General features: G+C 38.7%; 1 protein-coding gene across 8 annotated transcripts in view; it reads left to right on the top strand.

The window, feature by feature from the left end:
* The window catches only part of INPP4B (inositol polyphosphate-4-phosphatase type II B), a 661,544-nt gene that overhangs the window by 612,616 nt on the left and 25,979 nt on the right, over nt 1–22,949 (top strand). For all 8 annotated transcript variants that reach the window (XM_064493334.1, XM_064493318.1, XM_064493311.1 and 5 more), the window contains one exon: nt 1,381–1,535. In XM_064493334.1, the coding sequence (XP_064349404.1) occupies nt 1,381–1,535 (155 nt within the window). The remainder of the gene's footprint in view (nt 1–1,380; nt 1,536–22,949) is intronic.

Raw genomic sequence — 22,949 nt, forward strand, 5'->3', positions numbered from 1 at the left:
CCATACATTTCAAAGAATATCCATTCTTTTTACATTTCATTTCTTGTAAGTGGCCTTTGAGGTCTATATTTTATTACTATAAATATAGTCAAGCCTTTGTTATTTTATATTAAATTTTGAAATACTGTTTATTTGAAAGCATTAGAGTTTCATAGAGGAAAAAATATAATATGGTGAAATCATGCTCTCATATGTCTTTAATCATTTACATTGGAAATAGTGAAAAAGTACCTTAGGTCTAATAAGGACTTGAAAAGCCTAAGGTAAGTATCAAAATCACAATTAAATCATGGTTAAAAACCCTTGATAAACTGTATTATTATATTCTCTCTTCAAAGCAGGCAAGTGTTAAGTCCTCCTTGTTGGCAGATAATAAAGCAGGTCTTATGATATCATATTAGATGGATTTTAAGTGCATGTTGATTAACATTGTTGATGCTAAAGATGCTTATTGGTATCTCATATCAGAGCATTACTATGGGCTTGGGAAAAGAATGGAATGATTCACCTGTTAACCATAAAGCAGTGAGACCGTAAATTATTGCCACTCAGAGATTCTTCTCCTGGCTTACATCAGAATAACAAAAAGAAGTAATTACAGAGAGAAACAGAAAAGGACCAGATGTTAAAGACTTGATCCTTGTTAGGTAGACTTATATTAGCATCCTGGCTCTGCTCTGTTGTGCACAAGTCACTTAACCTATCCAAACCTCCATTTCCTCATCCGTAAAATGAGATTAATATACCTTCCTCCAGGGTTCATGTGCAATTAAATTAAAAAAGCAAATCTATATGACATTTATTAGCATTGTACAGTAGATATGCAATTAACATTGGCCATTTTTGGTGTCTTTATTCTTATTAGTTGCATTGATGAGTGGTTTCCTTGTCTGCTGCACTTGGCACCATGTGGATGTTTGAAATCTCATAACATACAACCGAGACTAGCAAAGGTGTTTTAAATGTACAATAAGAAGATTACTAGCTATTTAAGATTCCAATCAAATGACTGATCCAGGAAAGAGAGATTATTTTTTCCCCCTTCACTATTAAGGTATTGCTTCTGAACTGTGATTGTTACTTATTATCCCCTGCGGCTCTGGTCCCCTCTCCTGGGGCACTGCTGCCTCTGCTGGATATCTACTGTCTCAAATGGCTTCAACAGCCCCACACCTCACAAAGAGCTAAATAAATTAAATGGATTCCACCAGCTTTTGAAATGAAAAGGTAATGTTTTTACATTCCAGAGGGCAGAGTGAACCAACTGACTACTGTAAATTAGCATGAGTTTGGTGGGTTTAGACAAGAAGTGGTTAAGGGACTCCAGCACTTTAGAGTGATCTACAAATAAACAGTAAGCTGTTTATATGTCTGTTACAGATTTGTCGCAAACTAAATGGCATTCGTTTCACCTGTTGTAAAAGTGCCAAAGACAGGACGTCGATGTCGGTGACGCTGGAACAGTGCTCCATCTTGAGGGATGAGCACCAGTTACACAAGGACTTCTTCATCCGAGCACTGGACTGTATGAGAAGGTACCCCACATATCTTCAACTTTCTTTCTTTTAAGGTCATTTTAAGGTTTAGGTTTTTTTTTCCCCCCAAAATACATATTTTGCTGGAGGACTAAACATTTAGTAACAACAGTGCATTTCCATGGCTTAGAGCTCATGACATGAAAGATAAAATAATTTTAAATATTCCCTCTACTTATTACAGGGAATAAAAAAGAATGTGGCCGGATCTTGGTAATCTGCATGTAGGATAGAGTTCCTTAGCTCATTTAGACCCAGTTAAAGGGCTCTGGTCCTTTTGTTTATAACACTTCAAGGGCACCGTTCATTTACGTGCGTGTAGTTATGTATATGCACGAAATAAAACTAAGTCGTTATCCAAACAAAGCAACTATCCAAAAAATTACAGCTAACAAGCAATCTTCCTGTGGGCGTGCAGGGTCTCTGGGTCACTAACCTCTTTCCTAAAATCGTTCTCACGTCACATCACTCAGACTAAAGATGGGAGGACTCTGATCCTTTAAAACAGGAAATTAATGTCGTTACTCTGCCGACATTTAACGTGCTACGCCGGAAGTCATGTTTCTTGATTCATTTCCACTGTAATTAAATCTAGTCTGAGCCATAATAGGAAGGAAAGAGTGCCTCATCCACAACGCCTGTCAGCAAGGACACACGTTAATTAAAAACTTAAGCGAAACGGTCTCTTTGCTGCAGAGACTGACTCAGAAGCATGACAGGATACACGGGACAGGCTCCCTGTCCTCAGAAGGGAATGTCATGAGATGCTCCAGAGAGGGCTGCTTCTTATCTGGCATGTCATTAGCTCCCACCTTTCTTTTAACTGCTGCAGTCCTTCCATGGCGACAGTGACGCTTGCCTGCGCTCCTTCTCCACTGTGTGTTTTCCGCACTAATGAGAAGGTTCTGAAGTCCTCTTTTTCACCTCATTTCATGTCTCTTGGCGTTTTCATTGTTCGGTCAGTGGAGTTCTATCATAACTTTTCGATCAGTGTCTGAGGATGCCTCCGAGGCCTGACATGAGCATCTCAGCCATATGAAACACATTTGCTTGTTATCAAACACTTCTTCGTAATTAATCTCTCAGCACTCACAAGGAAGACTCAGAATCTGAGTATGAAATCCAGTGTGCATTTAAAAAGTATAAATGCCACTGTGGACAGAACAAAGATGCAGGGTGACAAGGGCAGAAGCACAGGATATTAGAGAGCAGAGACCCTGAGGACTAAAATGATTCGACCAACATCAAGGACCTGGAAGGTGAAACTGGTACATGTTAATTTAAGCAGGGGTAAGAGAGTTTCCTTGAATGAGCCAGGTAATTCTTTCAGATTGGTAAATAAAGGGTGTATCTGTCATATACACATTGAACTGTGAAACTACATATTTTGGTATTGCATAAAGGTGGTGTGGAATTGACGTTATATGTACAACACATTTGCTGATGACAGAACATTTTTGGGGGTTCATATTTGGATTGTAAAATAAAGTAAGGCACTAGAAATTTAACCCCAAAACTCTAAAACACTAAAACCTTAACTTCTGTATCTCCACTACTCTGGTTTTATATATGTATTTTATACACACACACACACACACATATATATATATTTTATATATGTGTGTAAAATATATATATATAAATATATATATTTTATATATATAAATATATATAAAATATATATATTACATATACCTTTTTCGGTAAATTTCAAATCTGTCAAACTTATCCTTTGGTTTTGTGTATATATAAAGGCTGTCTGAGAATGTGAGGGTTTGTGTGTGTGCGCATGCGTGTGTGTATGCATGTGTTTAAGGGAAATATGATGTGTTATTTTCTTGAATTCAACTGCTGTCCTTTCCCTCTGTAGGTACTGTCTTACATCACAAGGGCATAGGTTTATACACTCTGGCAACAGGGCAGAGTAGATGAAAGGCTGGGGCCTGGGCATCAGCTGACCTGAGATTGAATCCAGGCTATGTGCCACTTACTAGCCAAGAGGAAGTTAATCTCACCTTGCCTCCTAGTACCTTAGGCAAGTCAGTCAACCTCTTAGTGCCTCAGTTTCCTTGTGTGTAAACAGATGTGCTAATAATAGTGGCTCTTAGGAATGGTTTGAGGATTAAATGAATTGATACGTGTAGAGTGGTTAGAACAATGTTTGAGACACACTAATCACTATACAACATTTGTTAAAAAAATAAATATCAAAGGTCATGATCTTCCTGATACAATAAAATCTAGGCAATTATGAGCCTCATAATTTTTGTGGATATATTAGGACACACAGTTTGACTCCAACACCTCATATTAAAATAAAGTCTGCCGCCGAATCTTGTAAATAAGGTTTCAAATGCAGTGTTTTATCTATTTAAGAAAACAAGCTCTTTAAATAGCACTTTTAAAATGTGTTTACAAATGCTGTGCTAGTTACGGATGGATTGCATTCATTAAAGTCAGCCTGGATAGGTTTCCTAGAAATGTTTTTATGTTAATGTGTATCCTTGTATACCTGTACAAATAATCATAGAATTTGAGATCAAGGAATCAGCTTAGAAATTCAGTCAAACCTGTTTTGCCTTGTTCACTGTATGAATAATGAAGCTGAGCTCCGCAGAGTGTTCTTACTCAGAGGCTACTGGAGCTCACGCTAGAACACAGATGCCTTAGTTGTGCTTTAACGTTATTTTCTTTGTACCAGATAAAACAAACTCACTTACAGTTACTTCATTATGTATTTGACTACTTCAAATTTGTTAGTTAAAGTATGGTTTGTCATAAAAACCATGTACGTTTAGAAATTTGAGACTGTGTGCAAGACCAGAGTGGTCTGCCCAAATCCTGAGACCTTGAAGAGCAAACTCTAGTTCGAGAATGAACTCTTTAATTTCAACCATATCTGTCGTGTTCTCCGTTGTAACTGGGCACTGAGCACACTGTCTGGTCTAAGCTGAGATAAATATAAATAGTACTTGAATAAATGAAGAATGGTCCAAATAGGAATTCATTCTGCCGCTTTATGCTTTTCAGAACCGGGGAGCAACTTGCTCATCTTTCTGTAGAATTATGTTTTCAGTTTTGTCCTGAGACAGTAGTTTGGTTCTTACTTTTATGTCTGTCTTGTTTCCTAGGGTTGCACTTGGGTCTCTGTAGTGTAGTCAGTGATCAGCCAGAAGTTGTGCTCAAACAGCTCAATCCAGTGTGGCTTCCAGCCTCTGCTGATGGAGCCCTGTGTGGATTGGGGAACATATTTAAAATTCAGGAGTTTTCGTATTTGCCCTGCCTTTTATTTCCACCAGGCCCTGTTAGGTCCTACTGGTCAGCCGAGGATGTGTGGGAGTTGATCAAAGCCCTCGTGGCTCTGTCATGTCCAGGATCTCATTTCCGGCTGCATTTATGGCTAGTCCACTGGCCTGGGGAGTGGCCCCCGTGGGAGTGCAATTTTAGACCTGCTGTGAGGTTGGCGGCCATCAGCATTTGTTTGCCTCAAAGGACACTAGTGCTTCTGACAATGCCTAGATGTGAGATTTTTCCACTTTCGACTTCAAATGGGGTCAGACCCTCAGGCTGCAAAGTTGCCGGTTTCCATGGCAGCCCCTCCCTGGTAGAGGTTGAACAGAGATAGGCAGGGGTGGGAGCAGCCCCAGGCAGGAAGACCATAGACTCCCCCTCTTCTTACCCACCAGTCCTCAGTTTTCCAGGAAGAAACTCTTCTCCGTTAGTTGCTCAACTTTGGCTGGTTACTGGGTTCCTAAAATGATTGGTTTTGACAATGTTTTCCAGTGCCCTAGTTTTTTGGAGAGGAGGAGGATTTGCAAAGCTCTTTGCTCTGCCATCTGAGAGGAGGCCCCACCCTCCAGATGGTGACCTTTAAATGCACATCGGAGCTGCTTCTGGGGCATTTAAAAACTATGTATATTTGGACCCCATGCAGTTTATCCTTGATATCTGAGGGGATCCAGGAATGCAGAATTTTTATAAACTTTACAGATATTCTGGGATATAACCCTGGATTAAAAAAAAGTTAATGTTTTAGAAGAGTTCAGATTTTATGTTTTAAATGTACATAGATATTTGGAAATAAGCAAGTGAAATTATTGCCCAGTTGTGACATATTTTTAAGCAAAAGTTCCAGAAGATGAAAATGAAAGTTTTGGAGAGGTTTTGATATAAATTCATAAACAAAGAGGTCACAAAGAATCTACCTTAACTCACAGTCTGAATCTAACTGTCAATCAAAATTTTAGAAACAGACCTGATTGAAATAAAAAGGTGTTTATTTGGGGCCTGTTTGAGCTGCAGCCTGGGAAACACAGATTCAACAAGCACTTGAATTGTGTTCCACCAAACTCCAAAATGGGAGAGAGAGTCTTAGAAAGGCAATGTAGACTGGAGAAAAATGCACAACCTAAAAGTTGAGAGTTATGTTTTATTCGGTGGACTTTCTGAGGACTTGAGCCCAGGAGGCAGTCTCTTAGAGACTGCTTCAAAGGGGTAGGGGAGGAGCCAGGATATATAGGACTTTTTGCAACAAAGACCAGGTAGTTGGAACATCAAAAAACTACCCTTAATTAAAGAAAACCAGGTATCCCAAGTTAAGGAATTTAGTGCTTTTCTATGTATGGGAAGATGCAAGAGTCTGGGCTGATTGAAATCATTCCTTTGATATGCACCTGGCTGTCTAGGGCCAGTATCCTGCTCTTTTCGATCCTGAATTCCCTCAAGGTGCACCACAGCAGGTGGCAGCAGAGGCTGGGTTGCCTGCTAGTCTCCATTCTAAGTTCCCTCCAGTCCCACAGGGGCAGGGGTAGTGGCTAATGACTTGATGGCCACAGCAGCCTTTGTTTACTGATATGGTGGGCAATATTTTTCATTCACAGCAAAAACCACAAGGTAACAGTTCATTGCATGAGTTGTTTATCAAGAATTATAATTGGAGCTGGCAAGAAATAAGGGTGCTTGTTAAGAAAAAATTGGTTGGAATCTGAAATGGTTGCATAGTTACAAGGGGAGACCATGAGACCATAAGGTAGCAGTTGGCAGAAGTTGTTCTGAACACAGCTAGGGTGTCCTTGGGTCTGGTACAGTCCAAAGAAAGTTCAGGTTCTTAGTGGTGCAGAGATGTGTCTGAGACCAGGTCCTCAGTGGTCGCCTGACTCCATTTTTGTACGACTGCACCGTGATCGCTCCATTATAATTTAACTAGTCATCGCACCATTTGTAGAGTTTTCAAGCATTTTAAACTCTTTCTTTTCCTCTATTCAGTATTATTTACAGCTTCATGCTCCTAACACGTGCCGCTGGTACAATCTGTTTTACTGAAATGGCACAAGGTCCTCTTCAGATTAGGAAGTTGGCAAGGTGTCTGGGTGGATCTGACTTTGCAAGGAACTCTTAGTGATTGCGTCTGTTCTAAGACCAACACAGTGATGCTCAAAGAAGTTCTAGGTCCCGCAGACTAGGTTCTGGGATGGAGCCAGAGTTGAGAACCACATAACTAAAATCTGCCTCATATAAACCAGCCACCCTGCAGTAATTGGTTTTAGTGGTATTGCAGTAAGACTACAAGCCTGATATGTCTACCTTTCTTTGAGTTTTGAAGTGTATGCATATCACCCAATTCTCCCTTGATCATGTGTAGCAGACATTTACAAAATGGTGGCTGAATAATGGGTAGATTTTTATTTTTTAAAAAAGAAAGGGAGAATGAAAGCAGTGTCAGCACTCAATTGTTTCTTACAGAATCACTATTGAATGCTAAGAGCCATCTTCTTCCAGTGCATTTGCAATAAAGCATTTTTAGTGGGGACTTACAAACCTATACTTGATTAATAGATGATTAAGGTTAGATTTAAAAATACAAAATTTGACTGGATTATAGAATGTTATGTTTTATCAAAAAAATAATTGTATTTGGAAATTCAATGGCCACTAAAGGTAAATTAAAAAGAAAAATTCCAGTGCTCTGTAATTTTCCCTTAAGAGGAACTACAGGATTATGTGTGTGTGCCGTGTACCAATCTGACACCATATTGCTAAGTTGCCTGTCTGCAACTTTTATTTTCCTTATGCTACGTTACTCTGCAATCTGTCGTTCTATAATGGCTCTTTAAAATTAAAATAGTTGCTATGCCATTAGTAAGATTAAGTGGGGTATGTTTCAGCATACAGTCTATTTATCACTCTTAAGATACAGAGTTTTAATCATTCTATTTTAGTAAATATTTAATTCACAAGAGAGAGATTAAAAGGCCCATCAGCCTTATTGAGTTTTATTATCTTGTTGAATGTCGTATTCTCAGCATGAAATTTATACGTCGGGGAGCATAACTTATGAAGTGTTCTGCTTTAGAAATAAGTGACCTTAATCAACTGATGTCAGTATAGATTCTGTTTCTCATGACTTAACGCCTTTGTGGGGTTCATTTTGAGTTACATAGTTCATTTGTGTTCGAATGGAAAAATGTCTCCCTTCCTTAGTCTTGTTTCCTACTGTGGCTTTTGTTTGTTTGTCCGTTTTACTTTTATTTGATTGTACTAGTTGGAGAAGAGCTCCCATTGTTTCATATTATCCCCTTTCAAATATTAAAGTGAATAATAAGCACTGCAGACACAGGTGATGGAAGCTCTCGGTTATCTTGTGACTGCTTTAAAGGGATGTGTTTGTGTAGTACAGCACGAGCGGGAACAGCTTCTCTCGTATCACGTAGTGTTCTCTTTCCTTGAGAATTTCAGTGCTGTGCTTCCTGCATTACTTCAGTTCCCATCCGTGACAAATAACAGTAATCAGCCCCGATGAAGTCACCATCATCTTAGGCTTGCTCATAATTACGTGAAAACTGACCCCCCTCCCCTAAAATGCTGTTACTTCAGCTGATGGTAAGGGTTTAAAAGATACTGCAGAGAGCACACTTCTTTAGAAATCACGTTGGAGCAAATATCTCTTACCAAGAGATCCACAGATGAACCACCAGAAAAGAACTGCTCTTACTGGAGAAATCAAAGAATGGCCTACAGAACAACTTCCAACTTCCTGAACAAAGTGTGTGTGCTAATTTTAGGTGACCTTCTTTAAACATTTGTGTGTGACAGATTATTTTGCTACCCAAAAGTAGTGGTTGTGAGATCTGTTTCTTTTCCTGAATTTGTTTCGTATTTAATTTTGTTTTCAAGTGCTAGTGACTTGAGACCCTGTGAGTATGGAGCTGGTCATTCAGAGCAGTTACCAACTTAGACACATCTTTCCAAATAAGTCACTTCTTTTAATTCTTCAAAGTATTAACTGAGGACCTAGCCATATAAGTGTATGGTATAGATGGGGTATTTTAAATTTAATTTAATGAAATGAAATATAAACAAATCTAATTTAGATAAGTAGAGTTAACTTCTGCCATAAACATGGATTTTGAAAGTCAAGAGGACCTGGGATTAAATTCTTATTCTAGCAATTATTTTCTGTGCAGCTTTTAAGTTAGTTAATTTCCAGGCTTCAGTTTCCTCATCTGCAAACCAGAGTTAATGAGCTCTCTCTCTGTCCTGTAGATCTTGTGTCAAATGAGGTCACCTGTTTGGATTCTCTATGCGCAGTGGATATTGGGTGCTCTGCTTAATAAATGTTACCCTTGCTCTTGGTTGGGACTTTCCCCATCCCTACCTTTCCTGCTTATCTTTTCCCATCCCATGTTTCTCTAGAACTACTTCTTCTGAGACTCCTGAAATTAAGGAATTTCCCTAGTGCTCAAGATCTTAGAAGAAAAGTCCTAGGATTAATACTTGTTTTCTAAAAGGCTTAGACTCCCTCAGTGACAGGGCTGGAAGGTTTGGATGTCCTACAGCCCTGCTAATAGCATCAGGGGAATCTAGGAGCGGCTGAGCATGGAATAAGAGGTTAGTGCTCATCAGTGGTCCCCAGACTGCGGTGTCTCAGCACTCAGCCAGTGCAACTTGTGACTGTCCAACTCTTGAATGGCCACAGACTTCATTAGTGATTTCAGATATCCAGAAGTAACAAGCCAGGACCCTCACCTCAGGAGATGACCTGGCAAATATATCATTAGCAGAAATATGGCACTGTCATATTCATAGTTAAATGTAGACATTTATTGGGTTTCTACTATGTCAGAGCACCATGCTAAACAAAGGGTAAACTTTATAACATAAACTTATGATAATAGCAACTAATAGCCAATGAGGTCTTGTTGTGCACTAAGAATTACATTAAACATTCTACACGAGGGACCTTTACTAATCCCCATAACGAGAATATGAGATATATGAGGTCACATGCTTAAAACTATTACTATTAGGGTGGATCAGAGGAGAAAAGGAATCATTGTGGGTTGGGGTAGTCCTGAGGGAGGTAGGATTTGAACTGTGTCTTGAAGATGAGTATAATTTAAGGTAAGTAGTAGGGAAGAGTTAGGAGTTGGTGGCTGAGAATATGTAAGTGGTTAAGGCTGAGTATTATTTATTAATTCATCACATTTGTTAAGTGTTTGTTTACAAACTGGTCCCATGGTGTGTGTCACATTCAGCAACTCATATTGTTCAGCTGACATCATGTTTTTGAGATCTATGTTCATATATAAGATCTAGTTCTCACTTTTTTGATAGCCATATAATATTCTTCTGTATGAAAAGGCCACACTTTATCTATTCCCCAACTGAATTTTAGGTTGTTTCCAATATTTTGGTACCATAAGCAATAGTGTAATAGACATGTTCACATGTATAAATTTGAAGATACATAAACTTATTGGTCGGGTGGCTAATATTGATATTGTCAACTTTCCTAGATGCTACGAGATTGCCCATCAGGGTAGCTATGCTAATTTATATCCCACAGGCCATGCACATGTGCTCCCATTTTTCCACATGCCCCAATGTTTGTACTATAAAAGTTTACCAATTTAATGGGTACAAAGTGATATCTTGGTTTAATTTGTATTTTCCCAATGATAAGTGATACTGAATATCTTTGTCAACACTGATTGGCCACCCCAGTTTCCACTTTTGGCAACTGATCTTTATTGTCCCATGTACTGAGGGGTTTGCATATAATTATGACTTTTAAAAAGGGTTCCAGCATTTATGAAGCACTGGTTTACTATGTTTAAGTCAAGTTCTAGAAAAGAGGGGTTCAGAAGTGATAGTCTTTAAAAAATATTTTTATTTGTTTTGTTTCTTTTCTTTAAAAATGAAAGCACAGTGAAACAGGACAGAGGAGTCTCTTGGGTTTGGAAAGAGAAATACACCGTGTTTTGACAGAAGCCTGTGACATAATCTGAGACTTTTTAGAGCTCCATTTTTGACAAGGGAAGGAAACTTCCAGCTGAGACACAGACAAAAACCTATAGGCTGTTAGGGAGATGATTGATGCCTTTGCACTTGGAAAAACAAGGTGTAGCAGGAACCAGTCCTAGAAAAGGCTTGTTCTCATTAAAGAAGTCAGAGGTGCAGGCAACCCAGGCCTGCGTGATAGGTGGAGACCAGGTATGCGAAAACCCAGCAAGTTCATTTATGCGCCTGGAAGGTTGAGGGGCAAGACGCAAAGAAGTGAGTGGTGTAGCCTCATAGAACATGTTAAACTTGAATGCTGTGTTCAGAGAGAGAATCAACTCAGAATTAAACACATGGATATGGAACAAATATCACAGTTCTATCCCAGATCGCGTTTGCTTTTAAAGTTTACCACTTTGTTAAGACATTCAGTTTCCACATAATAATCTTCCCAAATCTCAGTCATTCATTTAATGACCCAATTTTTTTTTCCACAACTGTCATGTGAACAATCATTCATTTTAACTTTGTTCTGGGCAGGGATATCCATGAAGTCATACACTTGTTATGTTTGTTATGTTTGTCCTAACACACGTGAGAATAAATCAAAAACTATTAAAATTGTCAGCATACCACGTAAAAATTCTTGCCTTCATCAAAGTGCTTACTATACTCAGGTAAACACTGTCATTAAAGGGTTTCAACCCTGCTTCTAACCTGAATTCTGGTTGTGGTGCTCCAGTCTCTAACCCAAGGTAACAAATTGAAAGTCCTACTGGGAGGCCCTAGAGTTTATGGAAAAGCAACCAAAATATTGCAGACTTTCCTCCTGATCAGAAGATCACAGATGACAGAGAAGTTCAAATGCCCAAGATGATACACTTATACCTGGGGACAATGGTCTCACGTCCTATAGGCGAAAATATATTGTGCACAATTACACCCCATTCTCTTCCATTTAGGGAGCCCATCAGAATTCGTGTGAGTGTGAGCAACATCATTTTAGGGATCAAAAGTAATTTATAAACCATATCATTTCCAAAATTGGTAGTTTCCCAGTGGTGCTTCTCAAGTATTACAGCATTGTTTCGGGGAGTCACTACCCTGAACCCTCTAAAGGTGAAGCCCTCTCAGGGAGGGCAGGATGTCATGTGAAATAAGTACAGTCCGCAGCTTAAGATGGTTTGACTTTTAGGATTCGGGGGTTTTTCAATGATGTGAAAGGGATACACATTCAGTAGAAAGTGTGCTCTGCATTTTGAACTTTGCTCTTTTCCCGGGGCTAGTGACACGCAGTACACAGACTCTCTCGTGCTGCCGGGCAGCGGCAGCCGCGGTTCCATGCCGCCACGGAATCCTGAGGGGGAACCGCTGACAACCGTTCTGGTTTTCGCGTTCAGTACAGTATTAACTTACGAGAGACAGTCAAGGCTGTGTTATTACATAAGCTCTGTGTTAGGGGATTTTTGTGCAACTGTAGGTTAGTAAGTGTTCTGAGCAGGTAGTAAATGCATTTTTGACTTATAATATTATGAACTTCAAATGAGTAATATGTGTTCTGAGCACTTCAAATGGATAGAATTCTTTAAGATTTTTTTCTTTTTTAATCTAGTGGCCTCATTCCTAGTTCAGTTTTATGACATAACCCTTGCATTTACTATTTCTCACTTTCCATTCTTGATATCTTACTCGATTTTATGTATCCATTTAAACTGCCTTAAATTCATTTTAAAACAAGGCATGGTGTAAATACTTCAGAATAAAAATCACATAAAATATTCCATACCTGCTGTGCTCAAGGCTCTTTCTAAATCTGCTCTTAGCACTGGTCAAATCAGGTTGAATAATACTGACCTATAGTTTTTTTCAAATTGCAAAAAAAAAAAAAAAAAAAACTAGTCTGACATATAAAAATCTGAATGTATAGATTTTCAAACTGATGTCTGTCTTCTTAACTATTTGAGAAGATAATGGCATTATATTTTTGTGTGCTTCAGAGTTTGCAAATCACCTTGACTGCTCTCTTGCTCTGGATAATAATAAGAGTACAGTAGGTATCATCTGTTGTGCTGTTTCTCTTCCCTAATTTAATTTTATAACATAAATTCAGAGATGGAATCTTTATAACAGATAGTTTTATTTGATTTTGTGATAAAGATTTTTTTTCTCTTGGGAAGACTAAAACAAAAGTGAGAAAAAGGCATATTACAGCTGTCAAGAGATACTATTTTTGCCAGAAAAGGAGAGGGAAAATGCCTTCCTCTTCACAAGACTGAATTGATTTTACAGCAGCTGCTCCTGAAATAGATATATTTATTGAAAACTCCTACTTATCTCTAGTCCCTTTAAAAAAAAAAAAAACATTTTTCCTATAAGAAAACAAAAACCTCACATGAGTATGTGCAAGGGACATATAATCAAATATTACACGATCATAAGGTCAAAAGGCAACTGAGGCAGCTGTGTAGACGTGCCGTGGGTTCAGCTTGACCGCGTGCGAAATGTGTAGAAAGCCCAAACTCCAGCCAGCATTTGCCGAGTTCAGCCTTTTTCCTCTGCGGTTGGATTACATAAATATAATTTTACCACGCACGCTAATAACTTTAAAGTTGCTAATGAATTATGTTGTTCCTGAACAGAGTACAGATATCCTAGATAATTGGAAATTAATTCTAAATCAGGAGGCTTTTGCAGGGGGTTGGGGTTAAAACAAATCTTTTTTTTTTTTTTTTTAGAAAGTAATACAATTTGATATTCATGCAGTCAAATGATAACCTCCCCAAAATGCAATCCTTCAAGTTCTTTTATAAATGAAAACTCTGTGTTACTGAGGTTGTAGTCTCAGATCATAATGGAAAATGGAAACTGTTTCATTTCTGTGTAGGGCAAGGTGAAAGAAAGAATGTCATGTTTTTTCACAGTCTGCTTTTTGTAGTTTTATGATAAATGTGTGTATGTTTATTTTGCTACCTTTGCCCACATCTCTTGAATAATAAAAGAAGGAAACACTAACAATCATGGTGTGGATGCTGGGATGAAAGGAAAATGAAAAATAGTCCATCTTCTAAAAGGCTTTAAGCATTTGGGGATGTTGGTATATTAGTGCTAATGAAAATGAATTTATGTCTGTGTATTTTTTTAGCTTGAAGCTTAATTTAAAACTGAGTCATTGCCTTTTGAATACCTTACCTCCCAATAAATGTTAAAATAGCATTAGCACATTTTGATAATATGCTGGTGACCTCTGCTTGTTTATTCCTGAAGTTTGATTAGTAATGGAAGCAAAATGTTAATTTAACTCATTTTATCAAAATCAAGAAAAAAACAAAACCAAAAGATCTGGAAAGAATCTGGACCTATCTGTGTGGAAGTTTGAGGGGGAAAAAAGAAGCTTTCTGATTTATGTAGAGTTTGATGAGGTGAACTTTCATCTCTCATGGACCCTTGGCCAGGGATGGCGAGGGTCTTCAGGCAGGTAGGGCTTTTTGCTCCCTGCAGAGGCAAGCCTTCTGCTTGTGCAGATCATCTGGGCTGAATATTTCCCCCAGCAGCTAAAAGAGAAAATTGCTGCAAGGAAGACAGATAGTCTGTACTCCCCATAGACGCCTATTTCTCCTCCAAAGAAAATGCTGAGCAATCTGATATGCTTGCCATGCCCCTCAAAAAATAAATAAATTACTACTGAAGCAGCATTCTTCTTCACATATAAATGGCACCTGTTGCACCGTTATCCTCGTGAGGTCTTAAATCTCCATTGGTACCAGCATACCTCAGAGCAAAATATAGAATTTCAGCTTAGGTCAAACATTTTATTGAAGAATCTGAACAAGTATAGTTAGCATTGTTTTGTCCATTTCTGTCAAGATACATACCTGAGGTCTGCAATATGTTTTCCTGCTGAATCGGTGTGGGAAGGGAAGCAAGGTGTCTTCTAGTCCAACAGCTGGCAGTATCTTACATTAATGAGTATATGCCCAAGAAAGTAATTACTTTTTAATCTAGATACTGTTTGGAAGTCTATGCTAGCCCTAGGGTTTTCAGCGGAAGGCTCTGTACTTGAACCTAATGTGACGGTGGGTCATAGCAGACACTCTGGAGTAAGAAAGGACATTCCTTCCTCGAGTCTGAGCTGATTCCACTGTGAGAAGATGTGCTTCTTTGAGCAACAGTGGGAATGTATACAGAATTACTGGAGCAAGGTTAGACCTCTGTGTTTGAGGAAATAGTCTAATGCCACTTCAGAGAAAGCTACTTTTCTTTGGCACAGTGAATTTGACAGCCTTGCAAGACTCATAATCCAAATAAAAGAAGTGAAATGAAAAAGGAAATTGCAATGAACTTTTTTTTGATATCGCTCTGACTTCCTTTAGAGGCCAAAGATATAGATATTAAGCAATACATATTATATATAAATGATTTAATATTTGCTTTGTTTAGACCTAATTTGATCTTGGTTGTAAATTACACTTTCATTCAGATAACCCAGTCATTATGACTCCGGAAAGATATACCCATTCTTACACTAATGTTTCAGCCACTACGTTTAATATTAAGGAAAAACAAATTCCACTGCACTATTTCAGTGAAATGAGACAAATGGAGAAAAGAAAAAGAACCATATGTTGACACATCAACTTCCCCCAAATATGTCAGATGCTTACTTCGCTCATTATTTTCACGGGTTGGTGAAGGACCACAAGGTTTTGGTACAGAAGAAAACATTGTTTTTCAAGCCTTGATTGTCACTCTCCTAAAAGTCAGGTTTCAAACTACTTTCATTTCCATGCACTTGTAATGCTTCGTATTTATGATGTTTTAAGACTGCAACATTTGGAAAGGACTTTAGAGATGACCTAGTGACCCTGCCAACCAAGGCAGGAATTCTTTATACAACACCCCTGACAGGTTGTCAGCTAACCTTTACTTGCACATGTCCAATAGCAGGGAGGCTGTTGTTTGTGTATCAACCCATTCTGTAGTTGGACAGCTATACCTTTTATAAAATTTACCTACATGTTTAGCCAAAATCTGTCACTCTGTGACTTCCAATCATTAATCCTTTCATCTGCCTGGATCAACATAGAGTAAGTCAGTCTATCCTTCCTTTTGTCGGCCCGCAAGTGTTTGAAGATGGTTGCTGTGTTCTGCTTAATTGTTTAAGTTCCTTCTAAGATGTAAAATTAGATGTAACTCCTTCTGCCCTGCCAGAAATCTAATGCCACCAGCTCTCAATCCTTTTTTTCATTTTTAACACCTTTTTATAAATAATAATACAGAATTACAAGCAAAACTGGACACCATGTTCTAAATGTAATATGAAGAACACAAAGCAAAATAGGATGAAAGTCTGCATGTCCTTCCCTCCCTCCCTCCCTCCTTCCTTCTTTTTTTCTTCCCTCCTTTATATAGTGCTTACTATGTACCAGGCACTTTTCTAAGCACTTGACAAGTACTGACTTCCCTAAACCTTATTTTAACCCTAAGGACTAAGTCTTAAAATGAGGAAACAGTCCCAGAGGAGCTAAGTGATTTGCTCGATGCCTTACAGCTAGGGAGCGGTGTGAGGCCATCTGACTCCAGGTCCCTGCTTCTAAAAGCCTAGGCTGTCTCTCTTGATCTGTATTTATCTCTTTGTTCTTGAGTCTGTAAATCGCATGACCTTTATAACAGAATGTTGTCTCAGTGTGTCATAAATTGAAGCATGTAGTCCTTTGTCATATGTATTGCAGCCTAGCAAGGTTTCTCCTGAGCTCTCCTGGGGTAATTGATATTTTGCAATGAAATATAAATGCATATATTTTTAAGCTTGTCCACCTTACCCTGGGATAAGTATGGTGGCCTGAATAATTATGGTGGCCACATTATATATTTTCTGTGCTTTAAAAAATGAGACTGAGTTTTATAATAGAACATATTTCTGAACAATGATATCTAACTAATGGGTAATTTAAGGGCTCTTAAACCAAAAATCTATATAAATAAGTAAATAAGTGAATATTTAAAAGAGAAATTTCATGGAGGCAGTCTTTCTGGGCAGAGTAAAATACCTACATTGAAAAATCATTCAAAGTACAAACCCAAAATTTATCCATGTGTACATAGCGTGTAGCGATCTGGGACCAGTTTGTGGTTGATCCTTGGCCTCACCAGACCACAGAGTCTTGACCAAGTTTGCAAGTTGGTTAAATAGACAATTTGGACTTGGTTCAAGTTCACTTCAGTTCCCCACTGAGCAAGCAGTGCCGGGATGCCAAAGAAAACAGGGTAGCAGTGAGGAGCTGCAACTACGTGGGACCTGCCAGTTCCTTTTCCTCATAAAGGCTCACCCAAAATACAAGGGGGCCGGGGAGTGAAGTGAGCAGTCAGACCCCTGAGCTAGCTCAGTTTGGTGCCATTGGTGGGGTGGAGCCGTGTCTCCCTCAAGGGTCTACTTACCACCACAGAAGGCAAATTTACGGCATGATGATGACCTACTTTGCTCTGTTTCTTTTGCAACATGGAGCCTACACAGGCTGTTCTTGGTTGACTACAACCCTATTAATTGTTCCTACAAAAGTATTCCACTCTATTCCGGGTCATTATTCCACTATGGCAGAAGTCATTAACCATAAGGAATAGGTGGTTCTGATGACTTTCACATGTTAAAAAAGGAAGCATTTTTTGATTGCATATTATTTACTGACCGCCATGTTTCATGTTACAGATATATGTGAATATGGTATGTTTCTTGTCCTCAAAAAGCTTCAGAGCCTTTTGGGAGAGAATTGCATACAAATAAATAATGATGGATTAAGTTTTTTATGATATTATGTATAAACTGCTTTTGGAAACATAGATAAGGGCACAGTTAATTCCCTAGTAACTGGTAGGGGGAGTGTGGGGCACTGTCGGAGCCTCAAAGAGGAGGTGGCCTTTGTGTTGGTATTATGAGACAGGTAAATTAAGGAAGGACATATTCCACCTGCAAGAGACATTGATGCTTCTTTTTTAAACAAAAAGCTATTAATTACTCTAGAATTTTTAGTATGTTTTGCTAGTGGCCTAAGATTGACACATTTTGACAGTAAATATTAAAAGTAGGTTACTTTATCAAGTTACGATTTCTGAGGAAGCAATGACCCAAAGAAAAGCTAGAAACATGACTTGTATAAGTGTCCAGGTTTAGGAGCCCTTATGCCTCCACAAATACATCATTTCCTCGATGATTTCTAACTTGCCTGCACTTTCGCCCCTTTATAACTGGCTTCCTTACATCGAGGCAACCACGACAGTATTTCTGGGCTAGAAGTCGTGACACAAACAAAAACTTAATCTCTCGCATTAGTGTTAGTGTTAGTTGACCTCCCTCCAATACTTGTAAACATCATTGCTACTCAACCCAAATGAACCTCCATCCTTTATTCCAAGAATGAGGAAAAGCTTGTGTGAGAGCCAGACAGCTGGCAACAGATAATCGTAATCCACTTTTGCCTAAGAACACCCCCCCATTTAATACTAGATTAATTAGTTTTATTTAAAAGACTACTTTTCCAAAATTGAATTTCATTTTAGTTTTTCTATTTTGTGTTTAAAAATCTCAAACTGTTCTTGTTCTTCAGTTCCTCATTCATAATTGCCAGGCGAGAGTGGTGTAAGAATTCTTTAACTTTAAATGGCTGCTTTAAGCATCATACTGAACTGGAGAGTAGCTAGTCTCACGTACTACTGTTTGCTGTTGGAACAGAGAACAGATTAGACCTAAAATAGCTTCCTCAAAGATGCTCAAGGAAAAAAATAATAATAAACGAGCACCATCTGAGAAATAATAGCTCAGTGATAGAGTGATGTTTATTTTTAAACCATTTGTGAATGGGACACAGGGGGTTAGTTAGAAATGTCTCCTTTCTGTTATTTATTTGTACTGTTTTTAAGAACTGAAGAGACATTATCTCATCAACCTTAAAGTGTATATGAGAATCAGATAAAAGATAGACAATAACTTTCCTGTTTGACCAAGACCTGCTTTGCTGTATGAACTTGGGGTTCATACAGTATTTACCATGACCACCTCTGTCTTTAAAGCCCAGAGTCCATGTGTACCTCAGAGCTGTGTGTATCATTATAACTATCAGGAAGGACTGCAAAGTCTGACTCTTTTTTTAGGTGCTTCTTAGAAATCAGTGATTGTCAGTATTAATAGTGGTCTCTTTAACCATCAATCCAACTTTAATGCACTATGCTATTGAAAATGGGTTAGTTAAATACTGCTGTGGTTCCTGTGACTTTGGAATTACAGGTGCACAGAGTGGGTCCGCAAGAAATATCAATTGAAATAATGAGACAAAGTTAAGAATCTAGAAGGTTCAGACTCGGTATACACTCGTATGTGCTTGGTCACTCTTACATCACAAAACACCTTAATAAGCAATCCGTAGCTAGTGATGGTAGTTAGGATCAGGTGACTGTGAAGCATCCACACAAATGCAGTAGAGCGGACCTTTCTGAATAAGGCAGTACAGATAGAAAGACCTTCATCTCCTCCCTTTTTACAGACAGTGCGTAATAAAGACTAAGTGTCCCTTATGTCCATTGTTATCTCCACTCCCTGAATACCCGGTGCTCAACAATGCCATTATCTGTCTGTGGATATGTTTAAGCATGAGTTAGGAATCCTTTGTGACTATCCAGCCTCCGATGATCACAGCACTAGTTTTAGTAATATATCAGAAAGTATTCAAATAAATGTGGCAGATCCTTAATCCGGGCAAGCAGACACCCACAATTAAGTTAATTCTCAATAAAAGAGAAAAAGAAAAAAAAGGGACTTTCTGGACTGTCTGTGGCATGACTGGTTTTTGTGTTACCGTGAGTGTGCACAGTGAGCTGTCTCAGCCTCTGTGTTTTCAGCCCCAGGGGCAATCTCTGTCCCTGTCGTTGTGCACCATCTCCCTCTAAGCAGCACAACGGGGACAGCAGAACCCACTTCAGTCTCAGTTTTAGTTTAATTCCCAACTGGAACTTGGAATGAGGCCGTAATGAACTTGAACTTGCAGCAGTGATGATCTCATCCATGCATAGAAAAGCGTTCAGATATAGTAGCAGTGTTTCCAGAAACTGCTCTGAAGGCATCCAGTCCTGCAGGAGCAGCTGAAAACCAGTGTTCTGGCTTCCCATGTTATTACACGGAGCACAGGGCAGACAGCAAGGTTTTGCTGTATTTTACTTTATATATAACAGGATGACAGAACAGCATATACCATGATCAGAGGATTCTTCAGTGACCTATAGAACAACCTTTCCATCAGAAGTTTCTAAATTAACTCATAAAACATCAGCAGTGTTATCTGAAGAAAATACATGAAGGCAAAGGTTGATAATGTATAATATTGCACTAAATATATTTAGGGATATGTTGATTAGAATTATAAAATATTTCTTTAAAAAAGAACAGATCTCCCCAGTGTCCAAATAGCTCCCCAAGACCATTTAGGCTTCTAAGAAGACACAGTCATTCCTTCAGCTGTCAGGGACATCATTTAGTATTTTATCACTAAAGTACTAACTTACATTTTGTGGACATAAATGAATGATGGTTCCTTCTTATGCATTTAATAGGCCAGAATTCAAGTAGGAGGAAGTTAAGCTTCTGCTGGATGAGAGAATGGTTACTGGAGTTTATGTCACCAGGTAAAAATGGACACAAGAAAGACCTGAATTGGGGTTCTTACTGTATCATTTTTGCTCTCTGGTAGACATGGGTAGTTCTCAACTCACTATCTTCCCACAATTTTCTACATCCATGTTATCTTTTCCATGATTTCCTAAAGAGAAATCGAAAGATTCAGGTAAATACTGAGTTAAACATTCAGGCGTATCTAAAGTGTTTCCTGAGAAGCTGGACCAAGACTACAGGTACCATTTTAACTTTTCTCTTTGTGAGAATGTGGTGGCCCGCCCTTGGGACAAAGCATGTAAGTCAGGATCACTCCTGTTTCTTAGTAAGACACCAGTGTTGGCACCACTACCAGCAATGTCTAGAAACATACAGATTTTCTTTCTGTTGATAACACAGAATGTTAACATCCACTTAGTACCTGCTTTGGACCAGCCAATACTATTTCTCACCAGATTCCCTCTCCTGACTGCCTCCTGGAGGCCAATCCTCTGTGTAGCAGTCCCTGTTGATGTTGAAACATACAGCCGAATCTTATTTATACACAGTCAGTTCTTCATGATCCCTTAACCAGTTTTTTGACAACTGGCTTTCAGTGCATTATCTGCTTTTATATAGGGGAAGGAATTAAAAGAGTGAAAGTCAGTATTCTAGCCATGTGGTTCTGGAACTCAACACCACCACCTGACTAAAAATCATAAAATCAGCTCCTAGATCAATGGCACTTCACGTGGATATGACCCATGGACCTTTTTGTTAACTGATTTGTGGTTTGGAGATATGGTGCATGGATGGTCTTCCATATTTCTTAAAATTTTGCCTTTTAATGAATCTTGCAAGTCGTCATTTATTAATTTGGCCATAAAATAAATTCCTACCTATTGATAAATTCACCTTTCTGGAAAGAAATGTATTTAATGTCCACCACGTAACCACAAAACCCGTATTTTAGGCAAGTGCAGCTATTGTAAAGTCTTGGGTATCAATCATAGCTTATATGGTTGGTTTTATTGCTCATATTGCTTTACTTTATGTTTTGCCTTCAGAATTTGTCACCCACAACATGTACTTCTTGATGTGATCTCAGCTGCTGCTGTTGCCTTTTAATACCATGTTTCCCTCCTGGCCTCTTGTCCTTTGACTCCCATCCACCAGTCCACTTAAACTGGTCAGTTGCACATCGCTGATTACTGCCTCCTTGCCAAAGCCACTGACATAAATAACAATCTTATTTTTATGAGATACTCTTTCTCAAACTTGAGTCAGGTGTTGACCTCTTTCTGTAGAAATAATTGTTACATATCTTCCTTTCTGACATAAACTATTTTTAGTATGTTACTTACATGTGCCCAAACATAAAACCAGGTATAAACTCTCTATGCCTTTAACCATTATACAACTATAAAGCCAAAGCAAATGGACAGGTTACACAGAACAAAACTGACAAAATTTGAGTCAGTGCAATTCTTTTCCTGTGACACGAGACTGTTTTGCCGAAGTTATGTTGCAGGTGACAGCAGTTCAGTTTGCCTGTACTTTCTGTGCTGTACGACATAGTTCTCCCATCACTGTTTTTTAATGAGTATAAAAACTTCTGGGTAGCATCTGCAGTTATTTCATTATTTTATTATTTCATGCTCTCCCCAGAACATTATGACTGTACCAGGCAATACTGTACTTACTATTCTCTCACTGCCCGTGATGATGGTGTGTAAAAGTTGGGACCAGTGTAATCATAAACATGATACAGGGCTTAATTATTTGTCTGTTAAAAATCTGCTGTTTCTTCCCCTCAACCTGTCTTTGGCTTTGACAAGCCGTCCTGGTCCTTTCTTGTTTGCGTCCCATCTTGGTTATTTCAATCTTCTTTTCCCTGGCTTTTCTGCTTCCAATTTCTCTACTTCAGTCTACCCTGCATCTTATTTTCAAAATAATTTTTCTAAAACCCAAGTATCGCATGTAGAATCATATGATCTTGTAATATCATTTTATCTCCTCTCATCTCTTTGTTAGACCATGCCCTCCCTGTTTCTCTCACTCAACTTGTCACCAATTCTTTGCATAAATACATGTCCCTACATGCTCGCTGAGCAAACATGAAACAAATACACTGAACACCACAAATCTTTGCCTCTGCCTTTTTTCTTTTCAGTTCTTTTTAATATTGTGTCCTTTTACTGAGATGCCCCCGCTCCTTCCTGCCATCTAACTCCTGCTGGGGCAGTAGGCATAAACTGGGGCTATCCCAGGCAAACGGGGATGTGTGGTCACCTGAAGCCTAAGCCCACACTGAGAACCTTAGACTGAAAGCCTCTGTTTCACGTATGGCAATGCTACTTGTTTTTCTCTAATCACCCTGGGTATGTTGGGCTGCCCTAGGTCGACTGTAAGGCCACGTATGCAGGTACTAAAATCTACACAGTTTCTTGCACGATGCAGAATGTAGAAAAGGAAAGTGCAACACAGTTATTATGAGTGTTAGG

This window comes from Camelus dromedarius, chromosome 1 (assembly GCF_036321535.1).
Source record: "Camelus dromedarius isolate mCamDro1 chromosome 1, mCamDro1.pat, whole genome shotgun sequence".
In the NCBI taxonomy this organism is placed as follows: Eukaryota; Metazoa; Chordata; class Mammalia; order Artiodactyla; family Camelidae; genus Camelus; species Camelus dromedarius.